The 20,574-nt window shown below is 40.7% G+C and overlaps 3 protein-coding genes across 3 annotated transcripts; 1 reads left to right on the forward strand and 2 right to left on the reverse strand.

Annotated features, from left to right (window-relative positions):
• Positions 1–331: 331 nt before the first annotated feature.
• Positions 332–8,460, forward strand: LOC146960402 (disintegrin and metalloproteinase domain-containing protein 17-like). Its single transcript, XM_085772403.1, has 3 exons — positions 332–493; positions 811–867; positions 7,987–8,460. Exons 1-3 carry the CDS (start codon positions 335–337, stop codon positions 8,458–8,460), a joined length of 690 nt encoding a protein of 229 aa, XP_085628529.1. The 5' UTR covers positions 332–334.
• Positions 8,461–12,717: 4,257 nt separating this feature from the next.
• LOC146960403 (cleavage and polyadenylation specificity factor subunit 3-like) lies at positions 12,718–18,130 on the reverse strand. Its single transcript, XM_085772400.1, has 6 exons — positions 18,036–18,130; positions 16,569–16,663; positions 15,936–16,023; positions 15,723–15,789; positions 15,440–15,536; positions 12,718–12,917 (listed from the first exon to the last, which is right to left on the reverse strand). Exons 1-6 carry the CDS (start codon positions 18,115–18,117, stop codon positions 12,765–12,767), a joined length of 582 nt encoding a protein of 193 aa, XP_085628526.1. The 5' UTR covers positions 18,118–18,130; the 3' UTR covers positions 12,718–12,764.
• Positions 18,131–20,063: 1,933 nt separating this feature from the next.
• Positions 20,064–20,456, reverse strand: LOC146960404 (cleavage and polyadenylation specificity factor subunit 3-like). The gene is made up of 2 exons (XM_085772404.1): positions 20,309–20,456; positions 20,064–20,204 (listed from the first exon to the last, which is right to left on the reverse strand). The coding sequence occupies exons 1-2, from the start codon at positions 20,432–20,434 to the stop codon at positions 20,064–20,066; spliced, it is 267 nt and encodes an 88-aa protein (XP_085628530.1). The 5' UTR covers positions 20,435–20,456.
• Between the last annotated feature and the right edge of the window lie 118 nt (positions 20,457–20,574).

Raw genomic sequence — 20,574 nt, forward strand, 5'->3', positions numbered from 1 at the left:
TGAACAGGATGCACCTACCTCCTAATATGGTGGTCAGGATCTCCTTATATGGCTATTCATGTATGGAGATCTATGCTAATTGCTGATCACCGGGGGTGTGTTGTTAGTTTATGATGGGTTGGCATTCATGAACTTACACACGTGTTTACGATCAAATCTGAGTTTCCGGCACCGTTCATGAATCCGGAGTAGAGTTTTAGTAGAGTGAGCTTTTATGTGCAAATCTACACACAGATTTACTCACGTTTCATGAATGAGACCCAGTGAGTGAAGACGAGCAGGATGTGTCAATGTGTGTGTGTGTGTGTGTGTGTGTCTCCTGCAGGGGAAGTGCATGAAGCAGGTGCAGGACGTGGTGGAGCGTCTGTGGGACTTCATCGACAAACTGGACATCAACACGTTTGGGAAGTTTCTGGCCGACAACATCGTGGGGTCGGTGGTGGCGTTCTCTCTGCTCTTCTGGGTTCCTATCAGCATCCTGGTCCACTGTGTGGTGAGTCGCTCCGTTCTGTCTCTGTCAGGAACTAAACTAAACTACACACTGTCAGTCACACTGTCTGACTGACGCGTTACAGAGACGTATTACCACTGTATTTTCATGAGTATTAAGGGATTAAGGTGCTACAGACAGAATCTGAAGATGATAAAGTCTTTCCTGTCTTTAGTCTGTATAGGTCAGGTGGACAGTCATTTAAATATATATTTTATAAGATGTGCAGAGATTAGTTTAGTTTACTCTTGTCTTTTGTCTTTTCTTCTGTGAACAACCTCCTTCAGGATTAATAAAGTTTCTTTATCTTCTTCTCTCAGGACAAGAAGCTGGATAAACAATACGAGCAAACCACAAAGTCTCTGTTCTTCCCCAGTGTGAGTATCTGATTGTGTGTATTTTAGGGATGTCACAATTACTTGTTTTTCACAATTAATGTAATGAAATTGCAGCAAAAGGAGGAAATATGTCTGATACGAATCATTACCTGGGAGAATGGAGGCTCTCTGCCTTCCACCTATAGCGTCTCTTGGCTGAAAACCAACCTTGTAAGATCAGAGCCTCCGACCCGGTGTCCCAGCTCTCGTCTCTGCGACACCGCCACACAAACGTAACCCGTAATCTCTTGTTTATGACAGATAAGACTACACAGATATACACATGGTAACATGGTAGATGATAAATAACGTTATCCACCGCTCCATGGATTGATTTCTCACCGGCTTCGTTGTTGAAAACAAACGCACATGGAGAGGAGGTTAGAGACACAGAGAGTTCATCTTTAACCATCAAACTAGGGATGTCACGATTACTTATTGTCACAATTAAAGCAGAAGTAAGTGGTCCGGTCGTTTTCGCTAATGCTGCGTTCCAGGCAGGCTTTTGAAATCGTAAATTACAGCTTCAAGTCACAACTTACGACTTTGTAGCATTTCAGGCAACCCACTCGTGTTTTTCCGACCTGTTTTACCGGTGAAAGTCACTATAACGGCCACTCGTAACGTAATGAACTCGTACCAGATCGAACTGGTACCACTTCACGGTCGGAAAAATACGAGTTTCCTTGAACGCACCATAACAGTCCTCGTCCCTACGTCGCCACATTCACGGCGTTCCTTGGCTGCACACACAGCCCTGCATGCCGTTCTCTCTCCTCATTGGATAAAAACTGTAGGATACGATAAATGTTTTCTCTTCGGCTCAGAGCAGAGCAGAGTGACTGACAGACCCGTGTTTCAGTCCAAACACTCTATGTAAGTGATTGCTGTCGGAAGATAGAACTATTTAAGACTTATATTAACACAAATATATCACTTACTTCTGCTTTAATCGTGGTATTAAATGCCACAATTAATCAATCGTAAAGATTTCTAAATACTGTCACTCTCCAAAAAAGATTGTCGGAACCGTATCGGCAGATGTAGCGCCAAAGTAAAGGTAAATGCACAGAAACTGGTCCATTTACCTCACGTAACATTAAATTGGTAGGAATTTAAATGTCGGTGTGCCATTTGTAATAATAAAATGTAAAAAATTATTAAAATAAACTCAAACATTTGGTATAGATGACAATTAATGACTTCAATATTTCAAATACTTCCTCTGGGGGAGTAATAATTGGTCCTATATTAATAGATACTTAAAATATTTTGTGTATATTATCAATAATGTACACACTAAAAACTGCTGGGTTATTTATTCTACTCAACCGCTGAGTTATGAAATGTTCTACCCATTATGGGTTATTTATTGGGGATTTGGGTTATTTTTGTGCAACTCATGTGCTGAGTCAAAAATCCATCAACCCAGCATACATTGGTTGACCCAGCAGCTGGGTTAATTGTGCTTCGAACTCATATCGGTTGACTCAGCAGCTGGGTTATTTGTGCTTCGAAATCATGACATTCACTTCGACAGAAGTTTGCTCCTTCACACACACCAGGCTCTGTGCACCCAGCGAACGTCTGACTGAATACTTCTGGCGAGGCAATAATAAAAGGTTTGTGGACATTATATCTAATTCACATTGCCCTTGTTGCTTTAATTGTTGAAGTAACCGCGTATCTTTACAGTCAGGGCTCGTTGGTTGGTTTGGCTAACAATGTAACATTAGTTAGCCATTTAGCCGTTACCATAGCACACGCAGATACAGTTTTTCTGTTTGGTCCCGGCCATTTACCGAATTAATTAATGAATTTAGATGAAAATGTACATGAACGAGTGGTCATGTTTATTTTGAGTTAGCTGGTTTTCTGTTACTGGGTTATTAAGGCCTGCTAAAGGCTTAGCCTAACGTTAGCCTACTAACGGTTACAACGAACGGCGCGAAACGAGGTCTCGCGAGAACAAAGTCTCACGCGCGATAACGAGGGGTGACAGAGCGGTCACGGTTCATGGCTGCAGCTGTCATGTTCTTCTATGCAGCCGTTAAAATAAACAGCGTTATTTTTTTCAGTAACAAGGAATCTAACTAATTACTATTTCCATCGTTACACCGCCGTTACCGACAATTAAATGAGGCGCGTTACAAAATACTCAGTGAAGCCGTTGTCCTCCGACTTGGCTCATCTCAGCCACAGAAGCTGCTAAACTGTTTTCTCTCTCTCTCTCTCTCTCTCTCTCTCTCTCTCTTCTCTCTCCTTTGGTGAGGGGAGGGGGAGGAGGGCGGGACGAGACAACCGCATAAGTGATGATGATTGGTTGAGGCAGAGTAAGGTTTCATGCTAAGCCAATCAGAGGCAGTGTTCAGTTTGTACACAAACCACACATGCACGCAGTTTAGCCTCACGCACACAAACTAGCAGAGGGAAGCTGCAGAGTTCGGAGGGAAAGTTGGCGTTTCAAAGTGGAAGTACAGACACTACTGTAATCTCCTTGAGGCAAAAGACAAGGACACACATGTGAGGTGTAGCTACATTATGTCCCGGAGCGAAGTGTTAATTTCGAGCAATATAACGTGCTAGACACGTTGTTTTGAATGTTGATAAAGCTAAATATGCCCACAGGAACAGCTGTAGAACTGCAGCGAATGAGTTGTGAAATGTTTACTACGACAGTGGCTGAAGACGAGGTCACATACTAATGGAAAGCTGAGATTAATTAACGTTAAGATATATTGTTTTAAGTTACCGGTACATACTCAGTGGTGCACGTAACGTTACAGTTACGTTATGCAGTTGTTCCAGACTTTAGACATGTCCGTCCTCTTCCCTCGTCTCTGACCAGGCAGCACCTCAGTAGTTTTGTAATCGTGAGTGTTTTCCTGAACATGACTGTCTGTTAAATAGCTGTAGGTAACGTTAGGGATGCACAGTGTTGTTTTTACCGATGACCGACGCCGTGCTGTGAGTGTCCGTGCCTGAGTTGCCGTTGCCGCAGCTGTATAACAGCACTGCGACTTTTTACAGGCATTATCACTCCGCTGTTCAGCTGGACAGGAGCTAGTCAGAGCCACGCTCCCCATACAGGAGCTGCTCCATCTCTCTGCTGCTACTACAGTTAGAAACCTGAAACTGACCTGGTCCGTTTAATTGGAGATAAATCAATACTAAACACGGCTGGAAAAAAATCGCCGCGAGGGCAACTACGTTTTGACGGCGATGTGTTTTGATATTAGCGTTAGCTGTTGTTAGCCACGTAGCTCAGCTACTTAGCTTCAACTGTGTTTATATTGATTACATAGCAGATAAACAAATGTAATACGGTATCAATAACGTCTCTGTGTCTTCACGCTGGTCCTGTTTCTCCGGTGCTAATCAGACACGGGCTCAGAACCAGAACCAGAACCAGAACCAGCACTGGAAGCAGCTCGGTGGAAAACCTAGTAGCTAGTAGCAAGCTAGTATGAAATGTTTATGTGTTGCCTGGCAACAGCCTTGTCTCCCTTCCAGTTGCGGAACTATTTCTGTTGGCGGAGCCAAATTAAATAAACAAACAAATCATAATCTCTTGTTTATTACTGTTCTAAAATGCGCTCGTAGCACTGTTGTATAAAAGCAATATCACGCGAGATGGAGTGCTGTTGTACTGTATATCAGCACGGTGTGATGATTATCCTACGACCGAATCACAGCCGTGCTGATATACAGTACAACAGCACTCCCTCTCGTGTGATATTGCTTAAGTAGTAGGCTGACAACATCGCTAGCTAACACAGCTTTGACTACACTAGATCCATAGAGGTAACCATGACAACCGGTTCTTTCTGCAGTCAGGTTGTGCACGCATCCTGACTGTTGGTAAACATATAATCCCTCTATAACTTACATTCTTTTCATTTTACAGATGTGTAACGTTATGTGCGTGTGTGAGAGGAAACCGGGACTGACTGTCGTATTAATCCCTCTGCCAGGTAAGATTTATATTTTATTTTATGTTCATTTTCAAACTAATCGAGCAGTCGGACACACTGTCTCCCTGACGTGTGTGTGTGTGTGTGTGTGTGTGTGTGAGGAAACTGGGACTGACTGTTTTATTTATCCTTCTCCCAGATGTCTGAAATGAAAGACAAGATTGCCAACCGTGATGGTCTTCTGCTTTGGTCAAAATATACAACGCAATGAGAGAGAGTACAACTCCACTACACAGCCACCAATAATCTTGTGAAGTAAGTGATTGTTATAGTGATGTAAAGTTTGTTCAGTTGACATGTGTGCAGTTCATCATATATATAAATTAGGGCCGGGACTTTAACACGTTAATTAAGATTAATTAATTACACAAAAATGAACACGTTAAAAAAACGCATTTTAATCGCACTTATTTTTGCACCGTGGAACGTTTCTCACTGGATGAGTTTTAGGCGTACTGGTATACTGGAGCACAATTATTTAACGAGTTAAAAAGCCGCTGACACTGATCACTGCAAGGGAGAGATGAGGTGAAAAGAGAATACAACACTGTTACCTGGTTGTATACTGGCCTCAGGCTGTACCATCGCTAAAACACAGACGACCAGTGAGTAATGAGTCATCACTGCCTGAGGAGTATTAATGCAGCCTGAACGCAGCTCAAACAGACCCGGTCAGCAGGCGACCAAGCTTTGATAAAAACACAGCATCCACACTGGTTTACACTATCCTCCCGTATTTTAGCCGGTCGCTACCGGAGCTTAAAAAAAAAAAAAAAAAACGCTCGTCGCGGTGGCGCGGAGAACAGCGGAGTTTCCTCTGCTGCAGCTGAACAGCTGACATGTGGTCAAGACGTAGCTACAGACCTGTCACTGTCTCATGGTGTATTTCATATAAACTTCAACCCCAGAACTCTCTGTCTTCAGATTGTCCTGACCTGTCCCTGAACATCACACAGGGACAACATGGAGCTGCTGTGTGATTGGTTACTTAGATTTATTAATGTTTTCATCAGGCTGAGTTCAACAAATCATTTTATGCTACTGTGATTTAAGTAGTTAAATACAGTAATCATCATAATGTAGTGGCAAGGAAAGACCATTTACCAAATAACGTGTTACTTAAACATTTTTCATTGCGCTGTGCTCTAAAAATATACTAACAAATAATAGTGTATGAGGAATGTTCATCTTAAATTTCCCCCTTAAATTTAGATTCTCAGGAAAATCGCTGCTTATCAGTTAATCGATCGATAAGGTCCATCAACTAACGATTAATGATATCGATAATCTGCATCCAGTCTGTTGGTCGTACCACCTTCAGTCATTATTCAATGGTATACTAAATTCCATGTGAAAAAAATTGCTCCTCACCGTTCTCAGGTCAAATATTTATATGCGAGCCGATTAAAAATGTGATTAATTTTGATTAATTAATTACAAAGCCTCTAATTAATTAGATTATTTTTTTTAATCGAGTCCTGGCCCCATATGAGGGAGGATTAGTTTCTCTACATTTTGTGATACTACTCATAAACAAGCTTGTTATCTTCACGTTGGCTTACATTCTTTTGCTTGTCTGCATTGATTTTGGCATGAAAAGTGTGCAAAAAAGAACTATCTCTTTAACTACATCAAAGCTTTTTTTTCCTTTTTTACATCAACCCAACTTCATTCCCAGTCATTGCTATCTAGTGATCAGTAAGCCTGTGATACAAAATGAAAGGCAAAAAATATTCAGTTCAATAGTTTACTTATTTTTTTAAACTGCACAAGTAATACAGCTCCATCTTACTTGATCTTCTTTTTTAGCCTGGAAGAAACATGGTCGAGTACCTACATGAGGCCCAGGCATCCAGACCGTACCCGTATGTCCTGACACTGGGAGACGACAGACAGCAAGCATCCCAGGCCTTCGTTGTCATTGCTGGACAGGCTGGTTACACCCCGACTTTCCGAAACCCAGCCGTTCCGAAAATAGACTTCTATTCATCGTAATGGTGGAGTTTCCTATTTTTTTTAAGACCCCGCTACTCCGAAAAGGCTATTTGGGAAAACCCTCCATTCCGAAACCCCCCCACTCCGAAAGGACAGACAGATGCAATCAGTCTGTTTGGTTATCAACTTTTTTGCATTGAGTGACTTATATGAATATGAATTTGAGTAGTTTTTTAAACTGTAGCTTCTTGTGAATATTTCTGGTTTCTGAATCCATTATGACAATAAACTGAGTGTCTCTTTGGCTTGTGGACAAAACAAGAAATTTGAGGATGTCATCTTGTGATTTTTCAATATTTTTTGACATTTAATTGACCAAACAACTAATCGATTAGCAGATTAATAGCAGATTAATCAATAGTGAAAATAATCATTAGTTGCAGCCCCATATACACAATATAGGTTTGTAGTTGAACAGTTTAATAGACAACAAATGTGTAGTTGAATGAACCCTGAATTGTAGTTAATTTGACCCAGCATTTGGGTGGAGTATATAACAAATATATGTAGTTAAAACAACCCAGAATTGTAGTTAATTTGACCCAGCATTTGGGTGGAGTATATAACAAATATATGTAGTTAAAACAACCCAGAATTGTAGTTAATTTGACCCAGCATTTGGGTGGAGTATATAACAAATATATGTAGTTAAAACAACCCAGAATTGTAGTTAATTTGACCCAGCATTTGGGTAGAATATATAACAAATATATGTAGTTAAAACAACCCAGAATTGTAGTTAATTTGACCCAGCATTTGGGTAGAATATTTAACAAATATATGTAGTTAAAACAACCCAGAATTGTAGTTAATTTGACCCAGCATTTGGGTAGAATATATTAACTCATCTGTTGGGTTAAAATGGACCAACCCATCATGCTGGGTCAAATTAACTACTGCTGGGTTGGTGCAATAGTGACCCAGCGGGTGAGTTATAAAACAACCCAAATTGGGTTATTTTTAACCCAACTGTTTTTAGTGTGTAGTTATATTTTGACTATATTTGATTTTACACATTCATATATAGTGTTGTGAAATTAATTAATGCATAATAATCGTGGTAATCGTACTACCGTGATTATTTATCCAAGAAAATTTATAATCGTGACATCCCTACATCAAACTCAACTGACTCTGTTCATTTTCCCAGAATGCCGAGCTCCTGAGCAGCCTGGAGTCCGCGTCCGTCCGGATCTTCAAGCCTCCGACCTTCCCGACCACCAACCTGCGCTTCCAGCCGTCCGGTCCGCAGCAGACCAGCACGCCGCCGGTCTCCGGCTTCGGCTTCGGCCCCGGTCCAGACTCCTGCTGTCATCCTCCTCTTCCTCCTCACCATCCTCCTCCTCCTCCTGCGGTGGCGGCCCCTCCTCCCCCTCCTCCCCCTCCTCCTCCTCCTCTGGACTCCCCCCGCATGGCCACCATCCAGGAGGACCCGAGCTTCGACTCCCACCTGGACGAGGAGGCGCTGCAGGAGGCGTTCGGCCGCCCGGCGCAGCGCTCGGAGCAGCGGCGGCGCTCCTTCGAGGACCTGACGGAGACGAGCGCGGTGAGTCGCAGCGAGAAGGCGCTGATGTTCCGGCTGCAGAGGCAACACCAGATCGACACCAAGGAGACGCAGTGCTGAGGGACGGGACGGGACGGGACGGACGGGACGGACGGTGCCCGGTTTGTCCCGCTCACGTCCTCCTCCTGTGCTGGTTTCACAAACTTTTACGACTTTTTTTATTTTTTATTTTCTTAAAGCGGCTCCGTCCTGAAGCCGCCGCACTGACGCTTTGTTGCTGCAGCAGATCTCAGTCTGGTCACATGGAGACACATTCAATCAGAAAAACGTTTTTATTGAATTTAATTACAATCAGAGTTCAACCGATTATCGACCGATATTTCCCTTTTTTTTTTTGATAATCGATATCGGCCGTTTTTTTTCACCGGTAACCAATAAAATAAATGTATTTTTAAACGCATAAACGCACTCCTTTGGCTCTAACGAAGCCGTCTCTCTTGGCTGTTTAACAATGTCCCAAAGGTTTTCACAGTGAACAAAACAGAAACAAACTGTTGACTGTATTCAGTCTGATCCCTGGTGTGTTATTTTTAAATTCTGACACCAAAGTTTTCATTTTTACTGCAAATGAATATCGGTTAAATATCGGTTTCCTTGATTACTAATAATCGGTATCAGTATCGACCCTGATAAAACCATATCAGTTGATCCCTAATTATAATAAGAAAAAGAAAAAGAAACAAAACGTCTCCTTCCAGTCGTCGTCCTGTGTGGTCAGACCGTGGTTTCAAATCGCTGCTCCGTCCGTCCTCTCCGCGTCTCTTTAACGTCCTTTAGTGACTCGAACTAACATATTGTCCTGTTGAAGCTGTGGCAGCGAGGGGCCGCTGCTGGGTATCGAACCTTCTCCAGGTATCAAACCGTCGTTGGTGCTGATTGAACGGTGCTCAGATCAGATGTTGCTTCCACAATCAAACTGTGTTTAACTGTGGTGATCGATCATCTGTTCAATACTTTTATTCGTCCAATAAAATGTTGCTAAAGCTCCGATTGGTCCCCGCCAGCCACCGTACAAACTCAGACCAACTCGTCTTCTGATGACACACCACACGATACGACCAGCAACTGTACGCTCCTACGTCCGTTTTTAGTTCTTGAACGTCCCACCAAAGATTTTTTTTTGCTCCTGAATGTTACACGTTTATTTCTGTTACATAAAGTCGTCGTTCACTTTTATAGCTGAAGCCCGGCTCTCGTTTTAGTTCCCTAAAGGCCAAATGTAACGCTTGTTGTAGCTCAGTCATCAGTCAAACTGTTGCTGAGTTGAACTTAATGTTTTAAAAAGGTTCAACTTCAATGTGACAATCGTTTATGTGCACAGAGTTTCTGTCTAATGAGAGAAAAACATTTATTTCTAACTGACGCTATTGAGACAAAGTGTTTGTCACCAGCATTTTATAGAAACAGCATCAACACAACATGTTGTAATAATGGATAATGTTGTTAAAAGCTTTAGAAATATTATATATTTTATCACAACAGCACAAAAAATGCCAAAGATTTGACGTTGTCAACTTCTAATTTGTGGTTATTTGATGTTTTTTTTTTGTCTTTACATCAGAATCAATTGGTTTTTTTTTTACTGTGTGATAGACTAATTGATTAATTAATAGTCAAAATGATTATTAGTTGCAGCTTCAAAAGGTCAAAGTGCACTGAGAGTCAATGACACGTGCAGCTGCCAAATAAAAAAACAGTAAAAGTCAAAAACACAGAGGTCAAAGTTTTATTTTTAAGGCTCAAAATGTTTTTATATTCTATAAATGATATTAATAAAGTACAAATAGGGTTAAAATAGGTTTGGAGAGTTTAAAGGGTTAAAAAGTGTTTCTGTTTTAAGACTCAGTGGGAATCGAACCCTTGAACGTGACAGTGTTAAGTGCCTTCAAATCGACCCACTGAGCTACATGAGACTGTATTTTATATCACATAAATGTTCATCATCTCCTTAAAACCACTAAAACCTGTCAATCAATTTTATTTACTGTGTATCACATCTGCAACAATAAGCTGATTAATTGATTGAATGTTGATCAGCAATGAAACAAATAATTTAAGTCGTTTTTCAGTCAATAATTGCTTTAAAAAAAATTGTGATTGATAAATGGATGGCTCAACTGTTTTTTTTTTATAATAAATTGAATATTTGATTGAAGGGACTTTTGATACATTTTAAGTTACATTGGGCATTTTTTTTTTTACTATTTTGTAAATTTTTATAGACAAAATGTTAAATCACTTCACAAAAATAAAGGAAAAACTTAAAACTTCAGTATAAAAATTGTCCTAAACAGTTTTAAAACACCTCCCTGTTATTGTATTTTATCCTGGTTTGAGGTCAGTTATCTGAACATTTCACCTGTTTGTTTCTTACTGTACGAGGGCAGGTTATTATTATTACTGTGTGTATATATATATATCTTTGTATAAAATATCATTGTGTTGTTGCTTTTGTTGCTTTTATTTTTGTGACTGTCTGTTTTTTTTGTGGGGGGGGGGGGTAAAGACACAGATGTTAAACTTCAGAGTGTTTTCAGCTGTTTGGTTTGTGTCACTCGAGCTGTTTGGTACCAGAGTTTATTCTCATCACATGTTTTTACTGTGTCAGATTTATTTTGTGGTAAGTTTTGTGTTTTTTTTGTTTTTTTGTCGATTGATTGAAGCCATATTATCGTTTTAAATGTTTATTTTTGACATGTCAGAGCTCAACGTGCCTTCTCTTCTCCTGTGGTATTCAAATGCACTTGTCAGTATTTTTAATATTGTGTCTATCTGATACTGTGTGTGTGTGTGTGTTGAGTCCTGTACACTGTGATGTGTGTGTCTGTGTGTTATGTACATGCTGACGATCGTCTGTATTGATCCAATTAAAGGTCGGTTGCGAGTCATGTTGTTAACGTCACTGTGTCGTCGTCGGACTGAGGCGTCCGCTCAGTCTGCCCTTTCACAATAAAACGTTCTACTGTCTGATTTAAAGTGCTGATCGATAAAGAGTTTTTATTGATATTCTGATATTTTATCAACTCACGTTTCTTCCTGAGCTTTCAGCAAGATCTCATGGTTCTCATTAATGGATCATTATTTTGTTTTTTTTTTAAATATTCTGCTTTAATGTAATTTATTGACTATTTTAATCTCTGGTGATTTTATTTTTATATTTTAAAGCAGAAGTAAGTGGTCCGGTCGTTTTCGCTAATGCTGCGTTCCAGGCAGGCTTTTGAAATCGTAAATTACAGCTTCAAGTCACAACTTACGACTTTGTAGCGTTCCAGGCAACCCACTCGTGTTTTTCCGACCTGTTTTACCGGTGAAAGTCACTATAACGGCCACTCGTAACTTCCGACCCGTGAAGTGGTACCAGATCGAACTGGTACGACTTCACGGTCGGAAAAATACGAGTTTCCTTGAACGCACCATAACAGTCCTCGTCCCTACGTCACCACATTCACGGCGTCCCTTGGCTGCACACACAGCCCTGCATGCCGTTCTCTCTCCTCATTGGATAAAAACTGTAGGATACGATAAATGTTTTCTTCTCGGCTCAGAGCAGAGCAGAGTGACTGAGAGACCCGTGTTTCGGTCCAAACACTCTATGTAAGTGATTGCTGTCGGAAGATATAACTATTTAAGACTTATATTAACACAAATATATCACTTACTTCTGCTTTAATCTAAAAATATCAATATTCAGACCAAGATGAGATCGACTTGCATCATAAAAACATAAAACCTGTAGCCAAAAAATATTAAAGTTAGTGTAAAAAAGAAAATACTCTAAATTATTTATCAATAATTAAAATATTTTGCAGATAAATTATTGTAGAAAATCTAAATTAATGAAAGTTAAAAAAAAAAATTCTGCCTCCAGTTTCTAAAATGCAACAATTTTCTGCTTTTATTTAACAATACGTACATTTTTGATGATTTTAACCTTAATTTTGTTTCATAGAAAACAAGATGATTGATAAATTATCTTCAGTATTGATGATGTCGTTGTTTCACTCACATTAAATCTAACTCACTTTTTTATCTTCGAGGACAGAAACTCAGTGACCCTCTCTCTCTCTCTCTCTCTCTGGACAAATGTTTATTTTCCTTGTGAAGAACTCAAACTTTTGTTTTATAGACAAATCAAGTACAAAAACAATCAATCAATAAAGGTATTGGTGGTCCGTCTCCTGAAGCCGATTCCTTTGGAACCAAGTTTCCAACGAAGAAGCTGGAAAAACTCAAAAGTCCTCGAGTCAAAGAAATGAACGAACGAACATCTGCATCGGTCCGTTATCGACCGATTATTGGCCATTGATCGATACTACGAGGACTGAAGAGAGTGTGACAGAGAAACGTCAGTTCATCGTCCACCGCTACATCACCGACGGCAACGCGCTGCTGCTGCTGCTGCTGATGACATCACAGAGGGGGCGTGGCGTGAAGGCGGGGCTTAGGGCGTCGTAGAGACGGTGGACGGCCACTTCCACCATCTCCCTCAGAGAGTCGTCGTCCGCGCAGGTCACGGCCTGAGGGTCAGAGGTCAGAGGTCATCATGGTGTTATCAGCTGATTATTGAGTATTGATTTATACCCAGGGTTCCTACACATTTGAAATTTCCAAATTCCATACTTTTTCCAGACCCTAATTTCCAGACTTCTCAGTAAAAAATGTTCAATAATTTGTGATATTTGAGTAAATAGTTGTGCATTATATAAACAAATCATGCAATTAATCATTTGTTTTCATTATTCTGAATGTGTATGCCATTATGTAACCAAATAATTTCCAGGAGATTGTAGATATAGGTAGCACATACAAAAATAATTAACCCAGATAACTTCAGATAAGACCAAACCCAGATAAGTATTAAAGGTTGACTACGTAGAATTACAAGAAAAACAACAGGAAAAGAATTCCAGCAGTCGATTGCCAGACCGTTGCTAGGTAAAACGGGCCGTTGCTAGGGACTCCGCTCTGATCAGAGGACAGCAGAGGAGGAGAGCTAAGCAGGATATTTACCTTATGTTTCATTTTTACCGTCATTAACAGCATAATAAATGACTTGTAGCTTGTTACAGGGAGAGTGGAGGCTCTCTGCCTTCCACACCGCTGCTGCTCAGAGCCTCAGAGCCTCCGCTGTCACTGCTCTCGTCAAGTTGAAAAAAAAAAAAAAAAAGGAGCTCCGTGGCACCGAAAGTCCGCGACGATAAACGTGTTTATGACAGATAAGACTACACAAATACACCCATCCTAACAAGTATATGATGATCCATTGATCCACCGATTGATTATTAAAAAGGCTTGGTTGGAAACAAACGCATAGGACCGGGAGGAGGCAGGAAAACAGCGGAGAACTGAGCCACATGTCGGCTACAGGCAGGTACGAATGTAAACAGAACGTTGACAGAAAGTCATTGTCGAGCCCGTCAAAAAAAATAAAAATAATAATTCAGACTAAAAAAAATTTTTTTATGGAAAAGCAATACTTTCATTCTGTACCCCTCTAAAGGCCCCATGGATGTATTATTTTTGAAAAAATATAGCTTTTAATAAATATTATTCAACCTTTAAGTATTAAGCCAGATCATTTCCATACAATAATTTCCATTTTCCATACTTTTCCAGACCTGGAAATGTATAAAATCAAATTCCATACTTTCCCATACTTTCCATACTTGCGTAGGAACCCTGTAAATACCATTATGATGAACCAGACGTTAAAGGGATAGTTCAACATTTTGGCAAATTCTCCTATCACCATAATTCCCTTGGTCGACCAATAGTCGTCATTAGTCGACTCATCATGTCACGACTTCCTGTATCTGGCCCTTCAAATTAAAAGCCCTATAGCCTTTATATATAGTTCAGTTATATTGATTTTGACTTAATTTTGACAAGACAGGGCTCCAAATGTTTGTTTTTTTTTTCCTGCGACCAATCGACCATTGAAATTTTGGTTGGCTAATGATTTTTTTGGTCAACCATAGAGCACTGGAAAAGCGAGTAACGACACGCATTGGTCCAATGGAAGCGCCTCCTGATGGCGGAATATGGGTTTTGCAAAAGCGCCCAAGAACTGACAACTGCATTGTTGGTGAATGAGCAAGTGTGGTATTTTCAATAATTTAAGGACATTTATAGATCACCCACATTAATAGCATCATTGAGGATCCTTTACAGATAAACATTAACACATAGGCGAGTAAAAATAAAAAAAATAGTTGTCTACATTAATGTTTCAATCTACATTTTGTAATAAAGGCAAGGCAAGGCAAGGCAAGGCAAGGCAAGGCAAGGCAAGGCAAGGCAAGGCAAGGCAAGGCAAGGCAAGGCAATTTTATTTGTATAGCCCGTTTTTACAAACAGTTTGTCTCAAAGGGCTTTACATGGCATCGTAACAACATCCTCTGTCCTTAGACCCTCACATCAACTGAGGAAAAACTCCATGGAAAACCCTTTTAACAGGGAAAAATCGGAGAAACCTCAGGGTGAGCAACAGAGGAGGGATCCCTCACCCAGGACGGACAAATAAACAAATTACAAGTGTAATTTGATATGACCAAGACACCTAAAAACAAAAACACGGCCGTTTTCATCAATCTACAAGCAAGTGGGCAACACACATAGCTACATTGGAGTGAATGAGTTTTCTGGGCGCTTTTGCAAGACCCATATCCTGCCACTCGGGGCGCAAAACCCTTACCACGGGAGTCAATGGTGGTGTCGTTACTCTCTTTTCCAGTGCTCTAGTCAACCAGTGCTTGGTCGACTATTTGGGGGCAGCCCTATTAAATTCTGTGCAAAAAGATGTTGAAACAGTTTTCAATAAAGTAGTGAATTTAAAAGTACATGGGTTCTGTTTTGTTTTTGTTTTTTTTAATCGTGGTATCGAATTAGTATCGAGAATCGTGGAAATTCACAGGTATTGGTATCGACTACTGAAATTCTGGTATCGTGACAACCCTATACTGTAGGCGAATTTGCCAAAATATTGAACTATCCCTTTAATGTTCGTGTATAGAATAGATGTCAGGGACGCTGGACTCACTCTGGTCTCTGGGTCGATGCACGCCGTGACTCCGTCCACCGTCACACTCAGGCTTTTACTGTCTTTGAAATTCACGCAGTCGTCCCCGAACATGTCGCTGAAACAGAAAAAAAACATTTTACCAGGTGAAAACAGAAAATCTTTAATCTTTACCTTCATTTAAAAGTTTTATTCTCTTATATTTGGATCAATTAGGTTTAATTTTAACTTAAAAAGTGTCAGATTCTACAGTTTTGTCAGATATTTTAACCATTAAAACCATTTTGCAGGTGTTCAGACTCACTGCAGCATCAGCTCCAGTCGCTCGACGAACAGCTCCATGTCGAAGGTTTCCTTCCTGCCCTCGTGGACTGAAACAAACAAACAAACAAACAAACAAACAAACAAACAAACAAACAAACAAACAAACAAACAAACAAACAAACAAACAAGCGTCAGTAAAGTTTCTGTTCATCAGTGAAATTAAAATAAATTCCCTCGTGATGCGTTCATTGACATTTCTGGGCGGTGGGGTTGGACTGGACCTCCAGGATCACCGTGGTGACGGCGTCTGCGTACATGTCGTTGAGCGGGTTGGCGACCCACTGAGACGAGAACATTTTCATTATTAATAATTTTATTTCAGTTATTTATTGATTTATAAATTTTATTGCTGCATCAATTAGTTCATAGAGTTTTTTACTTCAATTGTCTGTTGTTTTTACATTCTTCTCTGTTTTATTTGTGTTGAGATTTTTGTAGTGTTTGAAAAAGTGTGATAAAAATAAAAAATTGTCATAATTATTGTATATATCTGTGTAATGAATGTATTAACTGGCTAATAATGTATCTGTAACCAGGTCTGAGTGAGATCTGTGTCTAAAAACATAAATAAAATTATAAAATATACAAAATAGTTTGAAATAAACATGTAGAACAAATACTGAGCATTAATAAAACCTGACTGCAGCTACATAATCATGTTATAAACTGTATATTTAATGTTTCTAAACTGGTTTAAATAAAAACAGACGTGTTCGTGTGCTCAGAGTTAATAAAGTTTTGATAAACAGGTGAGTTTTAGCCACTTCAGGCGACATGTGGTGGATGATGAGTGTAAAAAGTGTCGTGTTGCGTTCGAGTGTCCGACCTCCAGTACGACCATCCCGGCCTCGTGAACCAGCGTGATGCTCTTAAAGATCTTCACCGTGATTTTCTCCGTCCCCTCGACCTGCTCCACGTCGCCTGAAACACACACACACACACACACACACACACACACACACACACACACACACACACACACACACACAGAGGAAACAGGAAGTTACAGCTTCTACTGCAGCATAGATATATATATACTGACTAGATGCCGCGTTCCTAGGCAACTCTATTGAGTGGAATGCGTCAACGCGGCGGCCATCTTGGTCAGGGGGAAGCCGTGTCTACTTACTGCACTAGTCAACAGAGGCAGACGTCTATCAACCATTAAAATCGCCATAACTCACCAAATATTCAACCGATTTTCAAGCCGTTTGGTTTATTATAAATGTCAGACATATGTTTATGATACAACAACAACAAAAAATCTTTATAATTTTTTTTTTATGTATTAAACATACACTTTGTTGTGATATTTACCCCAAAATCGTATATTGCTATAATGTTTGGGATATTGACATTTGCCTTAGACATATGATAAGCTCGTGACAATCAGTTTAATAATGAAGCATGTAATCAACTTTTCTATAATTGGTGTAATTACTGTGTTTTGCTCTTACAGCCCAGAGAATGACATAGCCTACACATGACAGGGGAAGTAGCAGTTACACACAGGGACTGAGTGTACTGGTTGTTTGATAAACAATTGGGATATCTGGTCTTCGTACCTAGTGTAACTGTGATAGTCAGCTGACACAGGGGAAGGCTGACAAATGCAGGGGGTTGCGTGTCTTGTCCTTTTCTCTTTCTCTTGTCCCTTGTTTAATAGGAGCTATCAACAGCTGATCAGCGCCAAGCATGAGATTGGGGTCAGACACGAGGTCATGGCGTACGGACTCCAGCCAATGAGGATGCACATTACATCAATTACATCATATCTTGCATTTGTGTAATCAGTAACTATAAAACCGGACAGGGACAGTAGACAGCATCAGACTTCGTGAACTGATGCTGCTGCGGCGTGTTGGTCAGGGAAACTTAGTCTGGTCCGGAGCTCTGTACACAATCTCTTTTCCTAGTTGATTCTTTTATAAATAAATATCTAAAATGTTGTAACTGAACGTCTCCTGCGTACTTCATCAAACGAACACGCGAGTTCAAGGACTGGAACTCTTCAACTTACATACTCAGACACACACCCACATGCATAAACACACTGAACTTAGTTCTACAAGGGTCTGACCGGTCTGACTGCTGGTCAGACGTATATTATGTCTATGGTCAGAACCCCGGACCAAGATGGCGGCCGTGTTGACGTACGCTGAGAAGCAGAACGCGGCATCTAGTCAGTATATATACTGTATATCTATGCTACTGCAGGAGGAGGAGGAGGAGGAGGAGGAGGAGGAGGAGGAGTTAGAGGAGTTAGAGGACGAAGGGGGCGGAGCCAACTCACCCGCGAGGCTGCGCAGCTGCGTGACGAGCAGAGAGATCGGTCCAGTGAACGGGATCGCCTGAGTCTGTTTCACCGTTCCCATGGCGAGGTCGGTGTAGTCTGAGGAGGAGGAGGAAGAGGAGGAGGAGGAAGAGGAGGAGGAGGAAGGGGGAGGAGGAGGAGGAGGAGGAGGAGGAGAGGAGGAGGAGGAGGAGGAGGAGGAGAGGAGGAGGAGGAAGAGAGGGGGAGGAGGAGGGAGGAGGAGGAGGAGGAGAGGAGGAGGGAGGAAGAGGAAAATGTGGAAGAAGAGGAGAAGGAGGAGTCTGTTAGTCACTCCATCATTTATGTCTCTACTTTCTTCACGTCTTCATGTTCATGTCTTTCTCTTTCTTTACTTTTTTGTCACTTCTCTCTCTTCTTTGCTTCTGTAGCCTTTTGTCTTTCTTTCTATTTCTTCTCTCTTTCTGTCCGTCTTTTTTCTTCCTACTATCTTTTTCTTGTTTTGCCTTTTTTGTTTGTTTGTTTCTCTTTTTTTCTTTGTTTCTTTCCTTTTGATTATTTCTTCCTTGATCTTCCTTTCTTTCTACCTTCATTGTCTTTATTATTATTTTGATTATTTTTTTCTTCTTTTCATTGTCTTTCTTTCCTCCTCTTTCTCTCTTTTTTTCATTTCCTTCCCTCTCTTTTTCTTTAGTATTTCTAAGTATTTCTTCTTTCTTTTTTCTTCCTACTATCTTTTTCTTTCTTTGCCCCTTTTGTTTCTTTTCTTTCTCTCTATTTTCTTTCCTTTTGATTATTTCTTTCTTGATCTCCCTTTTTTCCTGTTTCTTTTCTTTCTCTCTTTCTTTATCTTCCCTCTTTCTTTTTTCTTCGTTTCTTTCCTTCTGATTATTATTTTCTTGGTCTTCCTTTCTTGCATTTTCTTTCAATCTTTCATTAGTTGGGTTTCCATCCACCTTTTCTTATGCGCATTTTGTGAAAATGCGCATAAATACTTGAATGGAAACGCCAGAAATTCGAATAACGGCAGTAAATGCGCATAAAAGTTTATATGCTTGGAGGGGGTGGATTTGTCAGCGTATCGAATAAAGGAAATGCGAGTTTTTGTGATGGAAACAGATTATGCGAATTGAGGCAGAGTTTGTGGGTGAAGCTGCTGGACTTCACCCAGCGACGCCCCGGTCTCCCAGCTCTCCTCTCTGCACCGCAACACAAACGCGCTCCGTAACCCATAATCTTTTGTTTATGACGGTTAAGACGACACAAACACACGCCGTAACATCGTTATGTAACTTATTGATTTTTCACCGGCTTCGTATGTAAACAGATGCACATGGAGGAGAGGAGCATAACCAAAACAGCGGAAAAGCGAGCAGACTGTCACAGTCCCTACTGTCTTTCTGTGTAAATATCTCATGTTACAACATGAAAACCTGCAGCTTATATTCAAGTGCGGCCTATATATGTATTTTCTTTTAAAAATGTAGCTGGTGCGGATTATACAGGTGCGTCTATAGTCCGGAAAGTACGTAAATTGTCCATGATGTTGAGTGTCAGCTGAGTGTCAACTGTTGGATACATTCACGCTCTCTTATGACGTAATCTCACGGTGCACTCCTCCTAATCGCAAAACACTAATGAATGGAAACGGGCATAAATTCGCTTTGCTTTTTGCGCATTTTCACAAAATCCGCTTTTAAATTCGATACGACTTGGATGGAAACCCAGCTATTGTCTTTCTTTCCACCTCTTTCTCTCTTTTTCTTTCTTTCCTTCACTCTTTCTTTCTTTCCTTCACTCTTTCTTTCTTTCCTTCCTTACTTCTTTCTTTCTTTCTTTCTTTCTTTCTTTCTTTCTTTCTTTCTTTCTTTCTTTCTTTCTTTCTATCAACCAACCAACCAACCAATCAGTCCAGATGTTGAGGTTTACTTTCTGTGACAGAAGCAGCTTGAAACATTTGATGACGGATCAAAAACATTAAACATTCATCAATTATAATAAGTGTTTGACAATACACACACACACACACACACACACACACACACAACCTCACACACACACACACACACACACAGACTGACTGGAGAGGTCGGACGGCGTCAGGATGTGGTAACTGAAGTTTCTCTTCACCAGGATCCCGGAGACTCTCTGACCCTGAGAGCACTTCTCATCCGCCAGCACGCCCATCACCTGCAGCACAGCACAGCGGAGCAGAGCAAAGCATGCTGGGAGTTAACAACACGGCCCACACCAATACAACAACACAACAACAACACACACACACACACACACACCTTGGCCAGTTTCTCTCCTCTGAAGTTCAGCGTCACGGCTTCAGTGTTTCGCGGGTTGTGGACTTCGATGTGAACCTCGTCGTTGTCTTCGTACTCTCGGATCAGAGCCGCCTTCAGCCGGGCCATCTCGTTCTGCTCGCCGTGCACCAGAATCTGCACATGCACACACACACACACACACACACAGACACACACACACACACACACACACACAAACTGCATTAAGGTGGGACACTACAGGTGAATAGGGTAGAAATTTAAACTAA

This window comes from Trachurus japonicus, unplaced genomic scaffold, assembly GCF_045865225.1.
Source record: "Trachurus japonicus isolate A0001 unplaced genomic scaffold, Traja_1.0 AP030414.1".
Classification (NCBI taxonomy): domain Eukaryota; kingdom Metazoa; phylum Chordata; class Actinopteri; order Carangiformes; family Carangidae; genus Trachurus; species Trachurus japonicus.

What these genes read in the sequence shown, in the direction of transcription:
- LOC146960403 (XM_085772400.1), bottom strand. Translation starts at nt 18,117, where the DNA reads ATGGGAACGGTGAAACAGACTCAGGCGATCCCGTTCACTGGACCGATC. An exon ending in CGACTGGAGCTGATGCTGCA is followed by an intron (nt 15,537 to 15,722) that starts GTGAGTCTGAAC and finishes TTTCTGTTTCAG; the next exon opens with CGACATGTTCGGGGACGACT. An exon ending in GCATCGACCCAGAGACCAGA is followed by an intron (nt 12,918 to 15,439) that starts GTGAGTCCAGCG and finishes TCTGACCCTCAG; the next exon opens with GCCGTGACCTGCGCGGACGA.
- LOC146960404 (XM_085772404.1), bottom strand. Translation starts at nt 20,434, where the DNA reads ATGGCCCGGCTGAAGGCGGCTCTGATCCGAGAGTACGAAGACAACGAC. An exon ending in GAGGAGAGAAACTGGCCAAG is followed by an intron (nt 20,205 to 20,308) that starts GTGTGTGTGTGT and finishes GCTGTGCTGCAG; the next exon opens with GTGATGGGCGTGCTGGCGGA.
- LOC146960402 (XM_085772403.1), top strand. Translation starts at nt 335, where the DNA reads ATGAAGCAGGTGCAGGACGTGGTGGAGCGTCTGTGGGACTTCATCGAC. An exon ending in GCATCCTGGTCCACTGTGTG is followed by an intron (nt 494 to 810) that starts GTGAGTCGCTCC and finishes TTCTTCTCTCAG; the next exon opens with GACAAGAAGCTGGATAAACA. An exon ending in AGTCTCTGTTCTTCCCCAGT is followed by an intron (nt 868 to 7,986) that starts GTGAGTATCTGA and finishes TCATTTTCCCAG; the next exon opens with AATGCCGAGCTCCTGAGCAG.